This window comes from Melozone crissalis, unplaced genomic scaffold (assembly GCF_028551555.1).
Source record: "Melozone crissalis strain CALT ecotype California unplaced genomic scaffold, PUWL_Pcris_2 ptg000036l_1, whole genome shotgun sequence".
NCBI lineage: Eukaryota > Metazoa > Chordata > Aves > Passeriformes > Passerellidae > Melozone > Melozone crissalis.
In genome coordinates, this window is record NW_026535814.1 from 12,357,605 (window position 1) to 12,373,283 (window position 15,679).

The 15,679-nt window shown below is 40.8% G+C and overlaps 1 protein-coding gene across 1 annotated transcript in view; it reads left to right on the forward strand.

The window, feature by feature from the left end:
* Nucleotides 1–5,890: 5,890 nt before the first annotated feature.
* GOLPH3 (golgi phosphoprotein 3) overlaps nucleotides 5,891–15,679 on the forward strand; it is a 29,092-nt gene continuing 19,303 nt past the window's right edge. The window contains exon 1 of the mRNA XM_054283525.1: nucleotides 5,891–6,180. Coding sequence (XP_054139500.1) covers nucleotides 5,965–6,180 — 216 coding nt within the window. The 5' untranslated portion in view covers nucleotides 5,891–5,964. The remainder of the gene's footprint in view (nucleotides 6,181–15,679) is intronic.

Sequence of the window (15,679 nt, forward strand, 5' to 3'; positions counted from 1 at the left end):
CCATGTTTTCAAAGCTAACTTCAGCAAACTAATTAGACACACTTCCAGAGCTGCCGGTGTACTTAATCTACAAATGTTTATCAGTGTTTTCTCCTCCCTGGGTAGAAGGTACTACAGAAGGTATTGACATCTGTGCCAGACTTAAAAACCTTCTGGCATTCCCTGTGATCACAACCTCCTGTCTGCCATCAGGAGTACAAAATACCCCACACAAGCTGGCTGTGCTACCTCTGCCAGGAGCAGCACAGACAGTGCAATGCACTTGGCTGATTTCTCAGGAGAAAGGTAACTTGGAAATGCAACTTTATCTCCCTTACAACAATTTTTATAGAGGCTCAGAGGTGGCTGCTACCAAATGCTTCCAGATTTTTCCTCTATTTCCCAGCTGCTCACCCACCTTTTCTGAGTTAATGCAACTACTAGTTCCTGGAATCTGTACTGTTCTCCCTCACTGACCCCATGGCTCTATTTGCCTCATATTTACAGTTCTAAAATTACCACTCATTGTTTGACTCTCTCTGCATGGGTCTTTGTTCATAACCAGAGGGTGTAAACCTACCAAGAGTATTCAACATTTATTCTACACACACACAAGTACTCTCTATTTAGACAACATGAATGCTGCTCTAATCACTATTTATCTTGTAAATTACAACTCCGTGGAAACATTTTCTTTGCGCCATCTGGCTTGATGTATTTTTTAATCAGTTGATGAGTATTTTTCTACGTTGCAAAGAGCAGATAGTAAAGCATTTGTTGCATTAGGATGTGAAGTAAAGATTTTTTGAAGCTGAACTTCTAAAAAATTCACTGCATTAAACATTTCAATTTTGCCGAAATACCAAAGACAGTTTTGGTGAAGGTTTCATATGGCTCATTTTGCACAATGAACATCTGTCAAGAGAACTGCACATTTTTCCTAGGAATGCTGGTTGAACAGGACCCCTGTGTAGAAATGAAAAGACTTCTCAATTACAAACAGCTCTTTGACTAATAATTTTGTCATTATGATTTCACTACTGTAATTGTAATAGTAAAATAACCAGTACAGATCCTTGCTGCCAAAGAATTTCACTCAGATACAAGAAGGAAGATGCTATTACAATACAAAGATTTCAGGAACTAGCAATCATTTCAACTCTCCTGGAGATAAGAAAATTAGAGTATCTGGAAATACTCAAAATTAAAGAATGCTTTTTAAACGAGCAAATGCGCACAGCACGTTCTCATGTCTGCCTTGGTCTTCCTAAAATGCCAGTCATTGTTTTTCTAAAAATCCACAAGTTATTGTAATTGCAGATAAAAAAAACTAAAAGCAGCATGTGCTGGTTTTTAACTCAAAGTTCTTTGAAGATAAATTTTATTACTAAGTGGCTGTATCTGATTTTATATGAGCTCAGTGTTCAATACTGGCATTTATGCTGCTGAAAGTAGTAATTACATACACAAATTTCTGAGAAGCCTCGAACATTGTCCTTGAATCATCCTAAGGGAGAAGCATAAAAAATGGATATTGGAAAAGTTACACTGGCAAATTTTGACTTTATAAATTAACAATTTAAACAACATCCAAGCAGGTGGGCATTTAAAGAAAAATTAGAGTTTGTTGTACAGCTAGAAAGTCATCAGTAAGTGTTTTTTTACTTAGAATAATTTGCTGTTAGTGTTGGAAAACCCATTCCTAAAACCAAGAAGAAAAGCCCAGGTGGTCCACCCTGGCTACTGAAGGATTTATTTAGTAATGAAAACAACAGCTAAAGAAAAACAGGTGCAGCTGAAACTGAAAGAGACAATATGACATGATCACTGTGTTCCAGACACAACTTCTACGGTCAGCTGACCATTGACTCTGGTTTCTTCCCACATACAGTATCACATACAAGCCTGCTCACTTGTCTTGTCTCTTATCTCTGATCTTCTCCTTCTTTCATCACTCTGTACCTTTCAGCATCTTGATTCTTCTCGGCAGTGAAAATCCTGTTCTTGGAGATCACACTGATAATATTGGGTAGAACAAATCTCACAACAGTTTGTTTCCAATTATTTGCTGGCATTAACATCTAGTCTAGCACTCAAGAAGCATGTCTGTAATCAGCATGATATTGAAGACTTTTTGGCCTTAAGGAATTCCTATCACATTTGGTCCTGGTCCTTGGGTTTCCATACTTGTACTCCAGCACAGTGCTCCTTCAGCAATGATCCTGTGCCTATATATGAGACTGTCCTGTCAATAGATCCCTGAAACCATACAGAGGAACATGGCCTTTTTCTTGGCTGTTGTTTTTAAGTCAGATCCTCACATGGATTCAGGCCATGGCTCCACCCAACACTTGCTTTTACTGGCCTAAGTGGGAGTGTCAAACTTTCACTGGGAGAGAGTGGAAGATACAGACAAAATGTAAACAAGCTTGACTGGTAAAACTGCTGGATAGTAGAGCCATAACAGAGTCAACAGCCTTCTTCTGGAAAACAACTCCTGTTTTCTTGCTGTCAGCTTCAAAACACGCACATCCTATTAATCTGACTGTTCTTCAGGAGAAAATCTGCCCACCTATGTCTTGTGATAGTACTGTGGCAGGAGTAGTAGGATTCACCCTTTGCATCTGAAGCTCCAGAGCCTGGCACATCTGTTAAGCTGAGGTGTCTGCAATTTCTCGCTTCAACCAGCTGTGTGTCATGCTCCTGACATTCAAGTTGTGAAACATTTGCTTGTAGTTATGAGAATGTGAGCTCAGGTGTTAAATAAAGTTACTTTTTTGGGATCTGCTGTCCCAATACACACTTGGAATCAGTTTTCCACTCACTTTTCCTGCTGACATCACTGAGGTAATCCCTGCTCCCATGGAGAAGCAAATTGTGGCAACTGCAACTAGCACAGCAGGAAAGTAAGACTCTCAGATTCATGCCTTTGCATTTGTTTGAAATGACACTATTCAATTTCTGCAAACATCTGATTTTCTAGGTGAAAAAAGTAACTGTTAAGTATAAGGAACTTCACTGGACACCTCAACATAATAAAAACTAAATTGATCAACCAAAAATTATTAACCCATTAGTGATCCTAATTTGTTAGCTTTTGTAACAAAATACAGAAAAGAGGGCAAATCAATAATACCATTAGCGACTTTTTAAGAACCATTAGACCAACTGTTTTAAAAGACTGGTTTTCACAAAACTGAAGTAATGATGAGTCCTTTGAGGCCCTCCAGGAAAGGATAAAAAAAGACCAAAAAAAAAAAAAAGCTGAAAATGGACATTCCATTAGTTAACCTTTAAAATGCAATCAGGACAAAATGAAAATGTACTTAAATGCCACAGTAATCTAGTGGGAAAGTGAAAATAAGTGTAACAGCCCAAACAGTGCATTCTATTGATAAAAATGGAGATGATAAAATTGCTTTAAGATAGGAGTTAGAGAAAATGCAAGTCGTGCTTGAATGTGAATTGAATGTAGGCACAAGGCAAATTATACCAATGATATTACTAAAGTGAAATGTAAGAATTGTTAACATTCCTGTCAGAAAATGTTTAACAGATAGCTTTACATTCTGGGAGAATAGGTAAATATTATCAGGCTTGACAAAGATTAAATTCTTTCCAGTAACAGTACGTTAAAAAAAAATTAAACAGCAGCACTACAGCTAAGTAATTTGTATCAGTAAGACAGGATAGCTTGCATACAGGTTTTTGAAATATCTTTTTGGAACCTCTTTTTGATCTCTAAATATGGCTCTCAATAAACCTTGTTTTTCCAAAGAACAGGAAAAAAGTTAATACAGTGACTATGTAAAAACAAGGCAAAGGGAATGACCTAGGTTAATTACATGACTGTCATCTGGACAGTAATCCGCAAGAAAATATCCAAGTTGCTCAGAGAGGACTAAATGAATAAATGTTTAATTACAACTCAGAAATGACATTTCCAGGAAACACATCTTGTAGAGCTATTGTTGTATCTCTTTGAGCAAACGTTAATTTGATAAAAATAACAGTGATGCTATATCCTTCAGCTTTGGTTTGGCATTTGAGTTGGTACAGCAGGACATTTTAATTAACAAAAAACCCAGAAAGATAAAAAAAAAAATCAGAATGTTGCACAGTAAGTGGACTATGAATAATCAGCAGGCCTCAAAAACCAGAAGAGGAACAATCAGCAAACATTTGTGTGAGTGATCCAGATCCTCTGGGGATCAGGGTTGTCCATCTGTTATTCCTTCTTATGCTGCACCAAATTGTCATCAAGTCACAATAGGAAGGGATGCAAGAACTGGGGGTGTGGAGAATAATGAAAGCTAAAGTCACTTTCAGAGTGACTCAGAGCTCTCGGTAAACAGGGTCCAGTAAGAAAAAAAAAATAAAAATCCCCAACAAATTAAAATACCAAACAAACAACTCATTAAAACCAACACTCTATTTATTAATGTATTTTATTGATACATTAAATACCTATTTTACATATCTTTATGTATCTCATAAATACAATATTGGTTAAATGCAATATTCTAACTGTGAACTAAAAAGTGTAAGCCATCCTTGCCAACAGCATGACCACATTTCTTCTGCAATAAATTACACTGCCTGAAAACTTACATGGGATTTATCCTTGATAGGAATTTTTTTTACTTTTTGGTGTGCCACATGCAAAAGGGCTCAAGGTTTGAAAAGGTGCTCATCAACAGCAGAACTGAGAGACTCCATCTCCAAAATCTGAAGTGAAAACTGTTGAGAGCTCACCTGAGTTCACCTGACAGATACATGTATATACAGACTGAATCATGGAATCATGGCATTTGGGTTGGAAGAAATCATCTTGTTCCAACCTCTGCCATGGACAGGGACACAGAATCACAGAATCAACCGGGCTGGGAAAGACCTCTGAGACCTTTGAGTCCAGCCTGTGACAGAACACCGGTATTCTGTGTCAACCAGACCATGGCACTGAGTGCCACATCCAGTTTTCCCTCAGACACCTCCAGGGATGGTGACTCCCCTACCTGCTGGGCAGTCCAGTCCAATGTGTAATCACCCCTTCTGTGAAGAAATGCTTCCTAGTGTTCAGCCTGAATCTTCTCTGGCACAGCTTGAGGCTGTATCCTCTTGTCCTGCCAAGAGGCCAAACCCCACCGGGTTACATCCTCCTTTTAGGGAGATTGCCAAGAGTGGCAAGGCTCCCCTTGAACCTCCTTTTCTCCAAACACCCCCAGCTCCCGCAGCTGCTACCCATCAGCCTTGTGCTCCAGACCCTTCCTCAGCTCCTTTATCCTTCTCTAAACTCCTCAGTGTTTTGTGAGGGTCTCAGGACGGCCCACGGGACACTCCCAAGTGTGGCCTCACCAGTGCCGAACCCACAGGTACAGTCACTGCCCCGGTCCTGGGCCCACACACCTTCCACAGCCCGGGCTGCTCACAGGTCGCCACATCCACCCCAGCAGTCGCACCCCGTTTTCTGGCTGAACTCTAATGGTCAGTCGTGGAAACAGGCTGCCCAGGGACGTGCTGGAGTCACTGTCCCTGGAGGTCAAGAGCCGTCTGGATCCGGCGCCGGTGATGTGGGGTTCAGGGGTTATAGGGGCAGTTCTGGGCGGACGGTTGTACTGGATTGTCTCGAAGGTCTCTCCCAACTTTAATGATTGTATGAAACCAAACAGACTTGCGGCTGTGCAAACGAGGCACTCGTGGAAGGACACCCCGATCCCGAAGGCAGCGCAGCGCCCGCCCCGGGTCACGGCCGCGCTCCCTTAGCCGCGGGTCCCTTTCCGGCGCCGCCCCGCCTGGCGCTGCCACATCCTCCGCTGACATCAGCTCGCGCCGCCATATTGAGCCGCCGCCGCCGCCAGCGCGGCCGCCCCGGGACCGGCCTGCTGCCCATGACTGCCCCCGGCCGGGGCGCGTAGGGCGGAGCGGCTCCAGCCCGGCCCGTCCCCTCCCCGAGCCGCCGCCGAGCCCCGCTCTCTCCCCGCCGCCATGACTTCCCTGACCCAGCGCAGCTCCGGGCTGGTGCAGCGCCGGACCGAGGCCTCCCGCAGCGCCGCGGCCGCCGAAAAGGAGCGGGGCGCCGGCGGCGGCCCCGAGGATGAAGGGCGCCGGGACGAGTCCGGTGACGACGAGAAGGGCGATTCCAAGGAAACGCGGCTTACCCTCATGGAGGAGGTGCTGCTGCTGGGCCTCAAGGACCGTGAGGTGCGGCCGGGGGCGCTGGGCAGGGGGTGCCCGAGGGGACGCCGGCTTTTGGGGGTGCTGTGGGGAGCAGGAGCCTGGTGGTGAGATGGGGTCAAGGGCGCTGCAGAGTGAGTGTGGCTGGGGGCGTGGGGCAGAGGGAATGGGGGACGTGATGTGCCTGGAGCAGGCTTGGTGTTTTGGAGGAGCTGGGAAAAAGCTGCACGGATTTTGGGGAGGGGGAGCCCGGCAGAGTTTGTGGCGCTGCCGTTTGGTTGCGGGGTTCGCAGAGGGGCTGTCATATGAGTACACATGAGAGGGAATATAGAGGACCCGGGAGGACATGGATATGGGGGCCAGGGCTTCAGGCCAGCGTTGGACTTGAGGGCCTGGGTGAACCTGGCACATTTATCCTCCTTCAGCTTATCCGTGCCTCTAATGTGGGAGGGAGGTAGCTCTACTCCTGTGGGTTTTGTCACTCAGAACTCTGGTACTTACGAGGTCCTCAAGTGCTCTAGGGTGCTGAGCAGCCCTTTTCTACTAAGACCTTGCAGAGTAATGCATGAGAAAAACATCTTAAAATTGGGGGGAGGGCTATATGACAGAAATGGCTGTGGGTAATGAGAAGCGTGTCAAAATGAAGAAATGGCATTATTATATAATTCTGTGTTTTTACTGATTTCATTGCTTAATAGTTTGCCATGATACTGTAAGTAAGTCATTGAGGAAGGTGTACTTCCTCCACTCTGTGGGATTTTTTTTTAATTTGAAAAAGGCAGTCAATATAGAAAGCACTCGGACTGTGGAATGAGAGTTCTATCAGGGAAGCAGTTTAATTTGATGCGGTGTATTTGATTAAAGGGTGATACACCCTTATTTTAGATATGAGTGAGATACAGTATTGATTTGATTAAGGGACTAGCTTTTCTTTTTTTTTGTCAAGTAAACTTGCTTTTGTTTTTTAATTTGTGTGACAAATAAATAATTTAATCCAGTTCACTGATTTGAATGGAAGTCTCTTGAAACTCTGCCTTTTCAGTATGGGAGAGAAGCTGGTAAGTTATATGTTCTTTGACAGGGCATTGCATCTGCCATAAATTTACTGGCTGATAGTGAATAAAGAGTGGTTTTCTTGATTAATGTTCACTTTTTAGCCCATATCACTGCATCAGAGCTGTCTGAGTTCAAGCAGCGTTTGGACAGTACTCTTGGGCACACAGTGTGACTCTTGGGGATGATGCTGTGCAGGGCCAGGAGTTGGACTCAGTGATCCTTGTGGGTCTCTTCCAACTCATCTTATTCTGTAACTCTGTGATCTGTGTATGTACCTGCTACAGGAGCATTGTGGTTCTCTCTGTGTGTTTCAGAGCATATTCTTGTACTCCCGTCATTTCAGGTGGACTTTGCCATGGTGTCCTGATAACCTCAGTAGATAGTGATCTCTGCTTCTACCTGTGAAATTGAGGGCTTGTTGAATTGAAGGCATATGAGCATTTTTCTTTCTACATGCCTGAATAGTTGGGGGAAAGTAAGTTAGGAGTGGCAGGAGCAATTGCTGGCTGGACTGTCTTAGGATATACCTTATCTTGAAGAAGGCGGTATAAACTGGGTGATTTTTCAGCCTGTTTTTTGACCAGGATTGTGCGCTAAATCTGCTGAATTAGTGGGCATTATGCTGTAAAGATCTCAGGGTAGGGAGCATTGTGTCTGCCAGGAGGAATATGTGGCACAAGTCTTCGTGGTGCATCAAAGTTAATATTGGGTCTAAAAGTCTGCCTTTGCAATGGTGTGCCTCAAAGTTTTACATTACCTGACTTTGCTAAGCACAGCAGTGACATACATTGAAAGGGATCTGTTGTTCCTTTATAGAGAAAAAGGAACTGAATGGTTACAGTGGCATGGATATCCCTAAGTCCCTTGAGATTTTGTAGCCGAGACATCAGACATAAAGAATTGTAATTTCAGCTCTAGGGCAGGGGGCTTAAATGCAGGGAGCTTTGTTAGACGTGAAGCATTGGGGTTTAGACTTTGGTTTTGGGCCTGCTTGTGCCCTTGTGTACAGGGTACACAATTTAAACCATTTGTCATGTGTTTTCTTTCCAAAACTGGAAATAAAACTACAGGCTCATTTTCCAATGTGAATATTTTTTGTTCTCTGTTGTTCTAATGATAAGTAAGCAGAACCAGCTTACTTTACACATCTGGAAATGTTTTTTTACGAAGTCTTTACTTCCAGTAGAACTGATTTACTGTAGCGTTTGAGTGAGACTTTCTCTAGAGAGCAAGCAAAGCAGAGCAACATAGAGTCTGTAAAGTATAATTTTGAAACTATATGAAGTCTAAGGGACAGGCAAAGGCAAGTTTATGATATACAAGCTTGATTGAAAGTCTGTAAATTTAAAGCTGAGAATATCCTTCCTGTTTATTCCAACAGGAGAAAACAATTTAATGTTTACTTAAAAAATACAAGAAGTAGACTGGATTGACCAAAGAACATATAAATAAAAAATATAAAAACAAGAACTCTGTTTTGGCCAAAGAACATATTTCCCTATAAATAGATGCTTTCTCAGAACACTTACTGATACATGTATTGATAACATAGCTTTCAGATTTTTAGGTAATTTTAAACAATAGTGATGTGACTTAATTTCATATGAACTATACAAAATAGCATACATGTACAGAGCTACTTTTATAATTTCTAAGTGTACATGGAAGAATCTTTGCTACTAGGAGACAGTTTTTCAGGAAGATATTTAGTGGTGCATTGATGAGTTCAGTGTTTCCAGGAGATTGTTAGATAATTGTATACAAAATAGCTAACATGTACGGAGCTCCCTGTATAATTTCTAAGTGTACATGGAAGAGTCTTTGCTACTAGGAGACAGTTTTTAGTGATAGGAAGATATTTAGTGATGGATTGATGAGTTCAGGGTTTCCAGGAGATGGTTAGATACTAATGTGAATCTTGTTTCCAGGGTGGTGTGATGGTTGTAAACAGCCACAGCAAGACTTTTGAGATGTTGTCTGGTTGCTGCTGCAGTATGGATTCAGTGATGGGAATTTCTGGCAGCTGTAGAACAAACACACCACCCCTCAATCCTGTTCCTGACATCTGAACACAATTACCTATATTTGTAATGCTTCTTGGACACAGCCTTTTTGTTTGTTAATGTTGTGTCCCCCACACACAACATTAGTTTAGCCTAATTAGGTTGTACCTAATGTTTGTCTTCTGATTGCTCTTTTCCACCAACAGCTCTCCTTCAATCTGTATTTTCTGTGTACACATAACTATTTTTGTATTCCAAAGTCAAGATAGGTTATAAGGGATATGAGCTGAAATATGTGCATGCTTGCATAACATGACAGATGCGGTGTCCTTGGAGGAGCAGGTAATAAACTGGAAGAAAATACATTACTAAAATTTTTCAGGGAGCCATCACAATACCTGCATGTATTTGGAAATCCTTCAGAAACATATGTGGAAAAGAGAGTCAGGTTCATCCATTTAAAGCAGAGCAATAGCCAGTTGCTATAGGAATGAAAAGCATGCACTGAAGTTCACCAGTGCTGAATTAGGTAAAAAACCAGTATTGTGATAGGATGGGTTAAAGCCACAGCAAAAGGGAGTTACAGTGTAGAGCTACTGAAGCAAAGGAAGGGAGTAATAAATATTGGAAGTTATAATAGAACTGATTTAAAAATGATAGCTAAGAGATGAGTACAGGGCAGCTGTTTCATGACAGGTCCTCCTGGCATCTTGTAATTCAGTCTCATAAAAACAGAGAGGTTGTGAGGTGGTCCTGCTATGTAACTTGCTCCACTAATTTCATCCTTGTAGGGTTTCTTCTGGTTGTGGGTTTGGGTTGTCTTTTCTTTTTTCCTCCTTTTTGAAATTTTCTTTTGGTAGTTGTTGGGAATCTATTCAATACAGCAGTGCACTCAACTGCTTTTATCCTCTATACAATTGCCACAACTGAGCAAATTTAACCAGAGAGAGAGACCTAGCACCCACCAAGATAAAATATTTATTTGGTCTGTAACTAATTCCTCACTTGCTGAGAGAATACTCATGTAAAGTATGCTGAAAAATACCTGGCTACTGCAATCTACTGCAACATTAAATATTTCTTAGATTTTTTTACCCTTTCTTAGCTGAAGACTAAAATGTCATTTGTGGGAATGAGGTAATGTTAAATCACTTCATTAGGTACAGAAATTATCTTGGATCTCTGTTACTTATGTTTGGCCTTCAAAAATTTCATTCATTGCTGAAAATTTGGTTTCACATCATAGCTTTGTGTCCAGATAGGTCACATGAAGGTCTCCAGCTTATGATATTTTTCATTGTATTGAAGTAAGCTTTTAGGGAAGTAGTGTGCCTGCTTCAGATGGGCTATTTTGTATTGACCAGATTAGTATTAAAATGTAGTTTCCTTATTATTCTTACAAATATGAGCGTCTCAGTTGGTTTCTGAATTTTATATTTTAATCCTAAAAGTACTTTTGTGAAAGGTGGCATAGGAATTTTGAAAACATTCCAAGCGTGGGTGGTGTTTTTCCTGCTCTTAAGATTTGACTTAGTGAAATGGATACTGTGATGCAGAAGTCTTGGGAGGATTTGCCTTTGTAAGAAATTAACAGGTTTTGAAAAGTCTTCTTTGTATCCTTTTAGTCTTTTTTTTGTCTCATGAAAACGGTTTCAGCAAGAGGCTGAATGTCAACTTGGAAGCGCTCAAGTTTTGCTGGAAAATTTCTGAGACAAACAAGTGTAACTCGAAGAGGCGTCCCCTGGGAATTCATTCGCATTGCAGTTGAGGAGTGATGTATGAATGTGTTGAAACCTGGACAAAGGCGTGCTTTTTCTCAAATGTTCAGGGCCTAATAACAACAACGTGTGTAATGTCTGTGGTGAAAAATTCTTTCTTTCATAGTTGCCTACCTTTTTGGTCTTTTTTATTTTTGTATTTCATGTCTATAGATAAGTGACAGACTAGGAGAAGATAGGAGGTGTGGGAGGAGGAGTACCCCAATTCTCTTTGCTACAAGATGAGTAAAGTGCCTCTTTACCATGCTGCTGACTAAATCCTGCTTTTGGGCTCCTTTGAGGATATGATGATTTTGAATCATTTGCATGCAGTTGGTGTGGTTATCCCTGCTTTCATAGCATGGTTAATCTGTAATTGATATTATTTTTCTGTGGATAACTTTGAGTGTGGAAAGTCCCTTTTTTATGACAAGGTGTCTGGTGTAGGGCAAAGACAAAAACATTGTCTGGGCATTTTTGGTAGTGCTTTCCAGTTTTTTAAGTGCTCTCAAACAGAGCTTTAACTTAAGTGCTCTTAAAAACATACCATAACTATTCTTCCTCTCCCTTTAGCAAGCTGATTTTATTAAACATGTTGAATAAAGTATATATATAAGAAAATTTTGCTCTTTACTGCTAGAAGATAAATAATGATGAAACTGAAAAGAATATTTTATATTAAAGAAGTACTGTTTTTTTCAGGTATTCTTTAATCCTAATGTAGCTAACATTTAATGCTATATAAATAGCATTTATTTAAATTAGTCGAGGCCCATGTAATGGACTTCTTTGCAATGATAAATTGACCAGACTAAGTATTGTAGATAGTATATTTAAGAATTACTTTCTTACAGATCATATAATTACTACAGCACATACTCATCTCTGTGTTGCATTACTGGAAAGAGGGGAAACTAGTCTGGAGTAAATGTGCTTGGTTTCCTCTGAACAACATTTTCAGTCCATTTTTTTAATAAGTTTTAGCAAAAGAAGAAAAGAATTAGTTAACTAGCCATGTGCCACTTTTAACTCTTTGTGGTTTTTTTCTGGCTTTCAAGCAGGTCTTAGATCAATTTCAGTAACTTGCTTTCTCTCAGAAAAATTGATAAAATGTTGCTGCAGAATGATTTCAAATGCACTTTTCAGACAAAAGAATTATGAGATTGCACATAAAATAGTTCTCAACTACGCTTTTCCTCCAAGTACACTGTCTGTAAGCCTGGATGAGTAGAGGCACAAGTGAGTAGCAGCACAAAATCACTGCTATTGGTCTGAGTGTGAACCAGCATTGTGCATGCCAAGTCTTTCCCACCTCCCCCAGTAAAACCTGCACTAAACTACCATGTTTCACCCTTCTTTTTTTCTTTTTTCTTCCCATGTTTGTGGTGGACTGTTGAGATAATACACTCTATAAGTGAGGGCTTTATAAAGGGAGAAGAGTTATTTTCAAAGCTCTCTTTTTATTTGTGGATGTTACAGGATTTATTCATCGCACTGGGAAATTAGTTGTCAGGGTTTTTGCATATCTTTCTGTTGCTGATACTCTTTTGAGCACTTGTAAGCTGCTTTTTGCTACATACTTTCCAGTCATCTGCCTTTATGGTCTTACTAAACAGCATGATGTAGTTGTGTTATTAAGAGTCCTTAGCTGCCAGACTGTCTTTCTTTTGTACATGGTTTATAGTGGGAGGTTTGTGTTTAGCTTGTCATTCTTGTACAGCACAGCACAGTGCACTTCCATTTTTTTTGTTTCAATAGACACTTGATTTTACTGTGGCACTTCCACACTGGGCAGTCTCTACCACGAGAGAAGCATTCTGTATGTATTATGTTGTAATTTCAGTATTCTGTCTCCTGCAGTGCACAGTGACCAGGCAAGTGTGTGACACCCATTGTGTAGCTTGAGGTGAATGTCAGGTGGATATTCTGTCAGTACCAATCACTCAGGGAGGGCTAAGTGCAACTACACTCCTTGAGCTGGGTATTCAAATGGAACTCCTGCTTTAGGAGCTTCTGCAAACTATGCCTGAGGCTCTCAGTTAATATATGTTAAATACTAAATGGAGGAACTTGTTCCTTTCAGTGTGAGACCAGTGCAGTGGGTGTACTTTTTATTTAACCTCATAACAAAGATGTTGACATGGCATTATTATGAGTTACTCTGTTTCTTGAAGATTGCTTGCACCTGGACAAGTGAAACCAGTGAGGAACTAGAAGCTTGTTCTGAAAAGAACTGAAAGGAAGATGGGTGATATTTAGACTAATAATAGAGGGATCTCTCTCCATTATGTACATGCTTTTTCAAAGACCCAAACACAACTCTAGAATTCCATCCACATTAATGACCAGATGCATATTAATAAAAATTAAGCATTGTGCACCTCCCCAGTTTAAAATAATATAGTGTTTTACACAGTGTTTTTAATTGTGGCTGCTGTAAAAGAAAAGGTAGAAGAGGGGGAGGTATAGGTGTTTTATTTGGGTGCAGATACACTTTAAGTACAGAATTATAATTTTAATAAATGTGGCCTGCTTAGTCAAAGTTAGTGAAACCTCCACCTCTTATTTAGTTGGCCTATAAGGGCCTGCTTTGTCTGTATCAGAAAGAATACTAGATGCGGGTTTTTCCTGTCATTTTTAAGAGAAGTGTACTGGACCTGTCTGCGGTAGAGTTAATTGTCATCACAGCAGCCAGTATGGTGCCATGGTTTTTGTTTTTGACCAAAACAATGTTGATAACAGAAAACAGTGGTGATAACACACACCCTGTGCTTTCTGTTGCTGAGCAGTGTTTGCACAGCGTCCAGGCCACCTCTGTTTCTCACTCTGCCCTGCCCTTCAGTGGGGTGTGCAAGAGGCTGGGAGGGGGCACAGCCAGGACAGCAGACCCCAGCTGAGCAGAGGGGTACCTCAGGCTGTGCAGTGCCATGGTCAGCCATAAGAAGAGAGTGGAGAGAGCAGGGTGAGTGGTCATAGCCAGGGGACCACCTGGGCATCAGTCTGCTTGTGGTAGGTAGTAAGTATTTGGCATCACTTACTTTTGTTTTTTCACTTAAGGTCTTCCTTATCTCTCCCCTCATGCCAAAGTGACTGAGGGTTTTTTATGGGAGTTTTATGGGACTTCGCTGCCACTCAGACTCAGCCCAGCACTAGGGGACACTAAATTCTAATTAAACATTTCTTTCATATAAATGTTAGATTTTATGTTCAGTGACAATAGGAGGTAGAGTAGAAATTAGTTTGTTGAAATCAAAGGTTATTGAACAAACTAATTAGGTCTTAATTTGGCACCAGTATGGAGAATAGAGATTGGACACTGATGGAAGGTGGCTTTACAAGAGTCATGCAAATATTTGAAGTCGTTATCTGTGTGTGTATACAGTTAATCATGAAGAAAGTTAGGCTTCTAAATTTGTCTTTTCATTTCTAAATGAGAAGTCAGACTCTTAAATGTTGATTTAATCAGAAGTCTCATAAGGGTTCATCAGTGTGCGTGTGTGCTAGTTGCCTCCTCTTTAGAAAATGTATGGTTTTTATTATCTCCATTTTAATGAGAGATGTGCCTGTGTAATGTGAGTGTGTACGTGCTTGAAAACAGGGCAGTAACATCTGGCTTTAGTGCTTTCAGTGCCTGACAGCAGCTGCTGTGTGTTACTTACTCCTAAATGCAGTGGCAGGTTAATCAAATACCTGACAAGTTAGTTGTCAAGAATACTGTGCTTTGTAGAATATGTAAGCATGCTTTCCTAAAGTATTTCCATGTTTGACTGTCAGAACATTTCAGAGATTTCCCCCACTAACTTATCTTCTATTTATAACTAGAGTACAATTTATGTTCCAGTAAATGGCTAATGATTTTATTTGCATTAAAAGAGGTAATCAAGAGGGACTGGAGTAAAACATCAAAGTCCTTGCCTTGTAGTATTCCAGTAATAAGCAGTCCTGCACTCTAGCTTGACTTTTCTTCTTAATTTTCAAAAGTTTCATAGGTTAGGATGTACCATTAGATGTTCCTGCAAATTTCTGGGTTGAGAAGGTGGTGGCTTACTTGAAAGGTCAGACTGCAGGAAAGAGCTATCTAGTATAGGTTGAAAAAGACCTAATGTAATGTGAAGAGGAATCTAGTTTATTTAAAGTGCACATGATTGAAGTTGGAATATTTTTCATTTGACGCATGAGAAAATCCAGAGTATTCCTATAAGTGTCTTACTTGAGTATTTTTTTAGTATTTACACATTTTGGGCATCTTGGTTTTATCTTTTTAGTATTACTATGTTTCCTGGTGGCACTAGCTTGAGAGGAGCTGTTGACCCCTTGAAGTCATAGAGGCCCAGCAGAGAGACCTTGACAAATGAGAGGGTTTGATACCACCAGCTGTGTGAAGTTTAACGAGGGCAAGTGCCAGATTCTGCAGCTGGGATGGGGCAACCCCGGATGTGGGGGGGGGTGAGATTCTGGAGATGCCTCAGGCACATGGCAGGATTGTTTGGGGTGTCCTGTGCAGGGCCAGGAGTTGGGCTTGGTGGTCTTTGTGATTCCCTTCCACCTAAGGTTATGGATACAGGATATGATAGATTATGATGCTGTGATTTCTAAGGTATGACTGGTAAAAGGGATTAATGTCTCCTAAAATTATTTTGTTTTCAGAATGTCTTCAAAATGTTTTTTCCAGCTATTTCTTTTACTGTATCTGAAATTCCTTTGTTACCC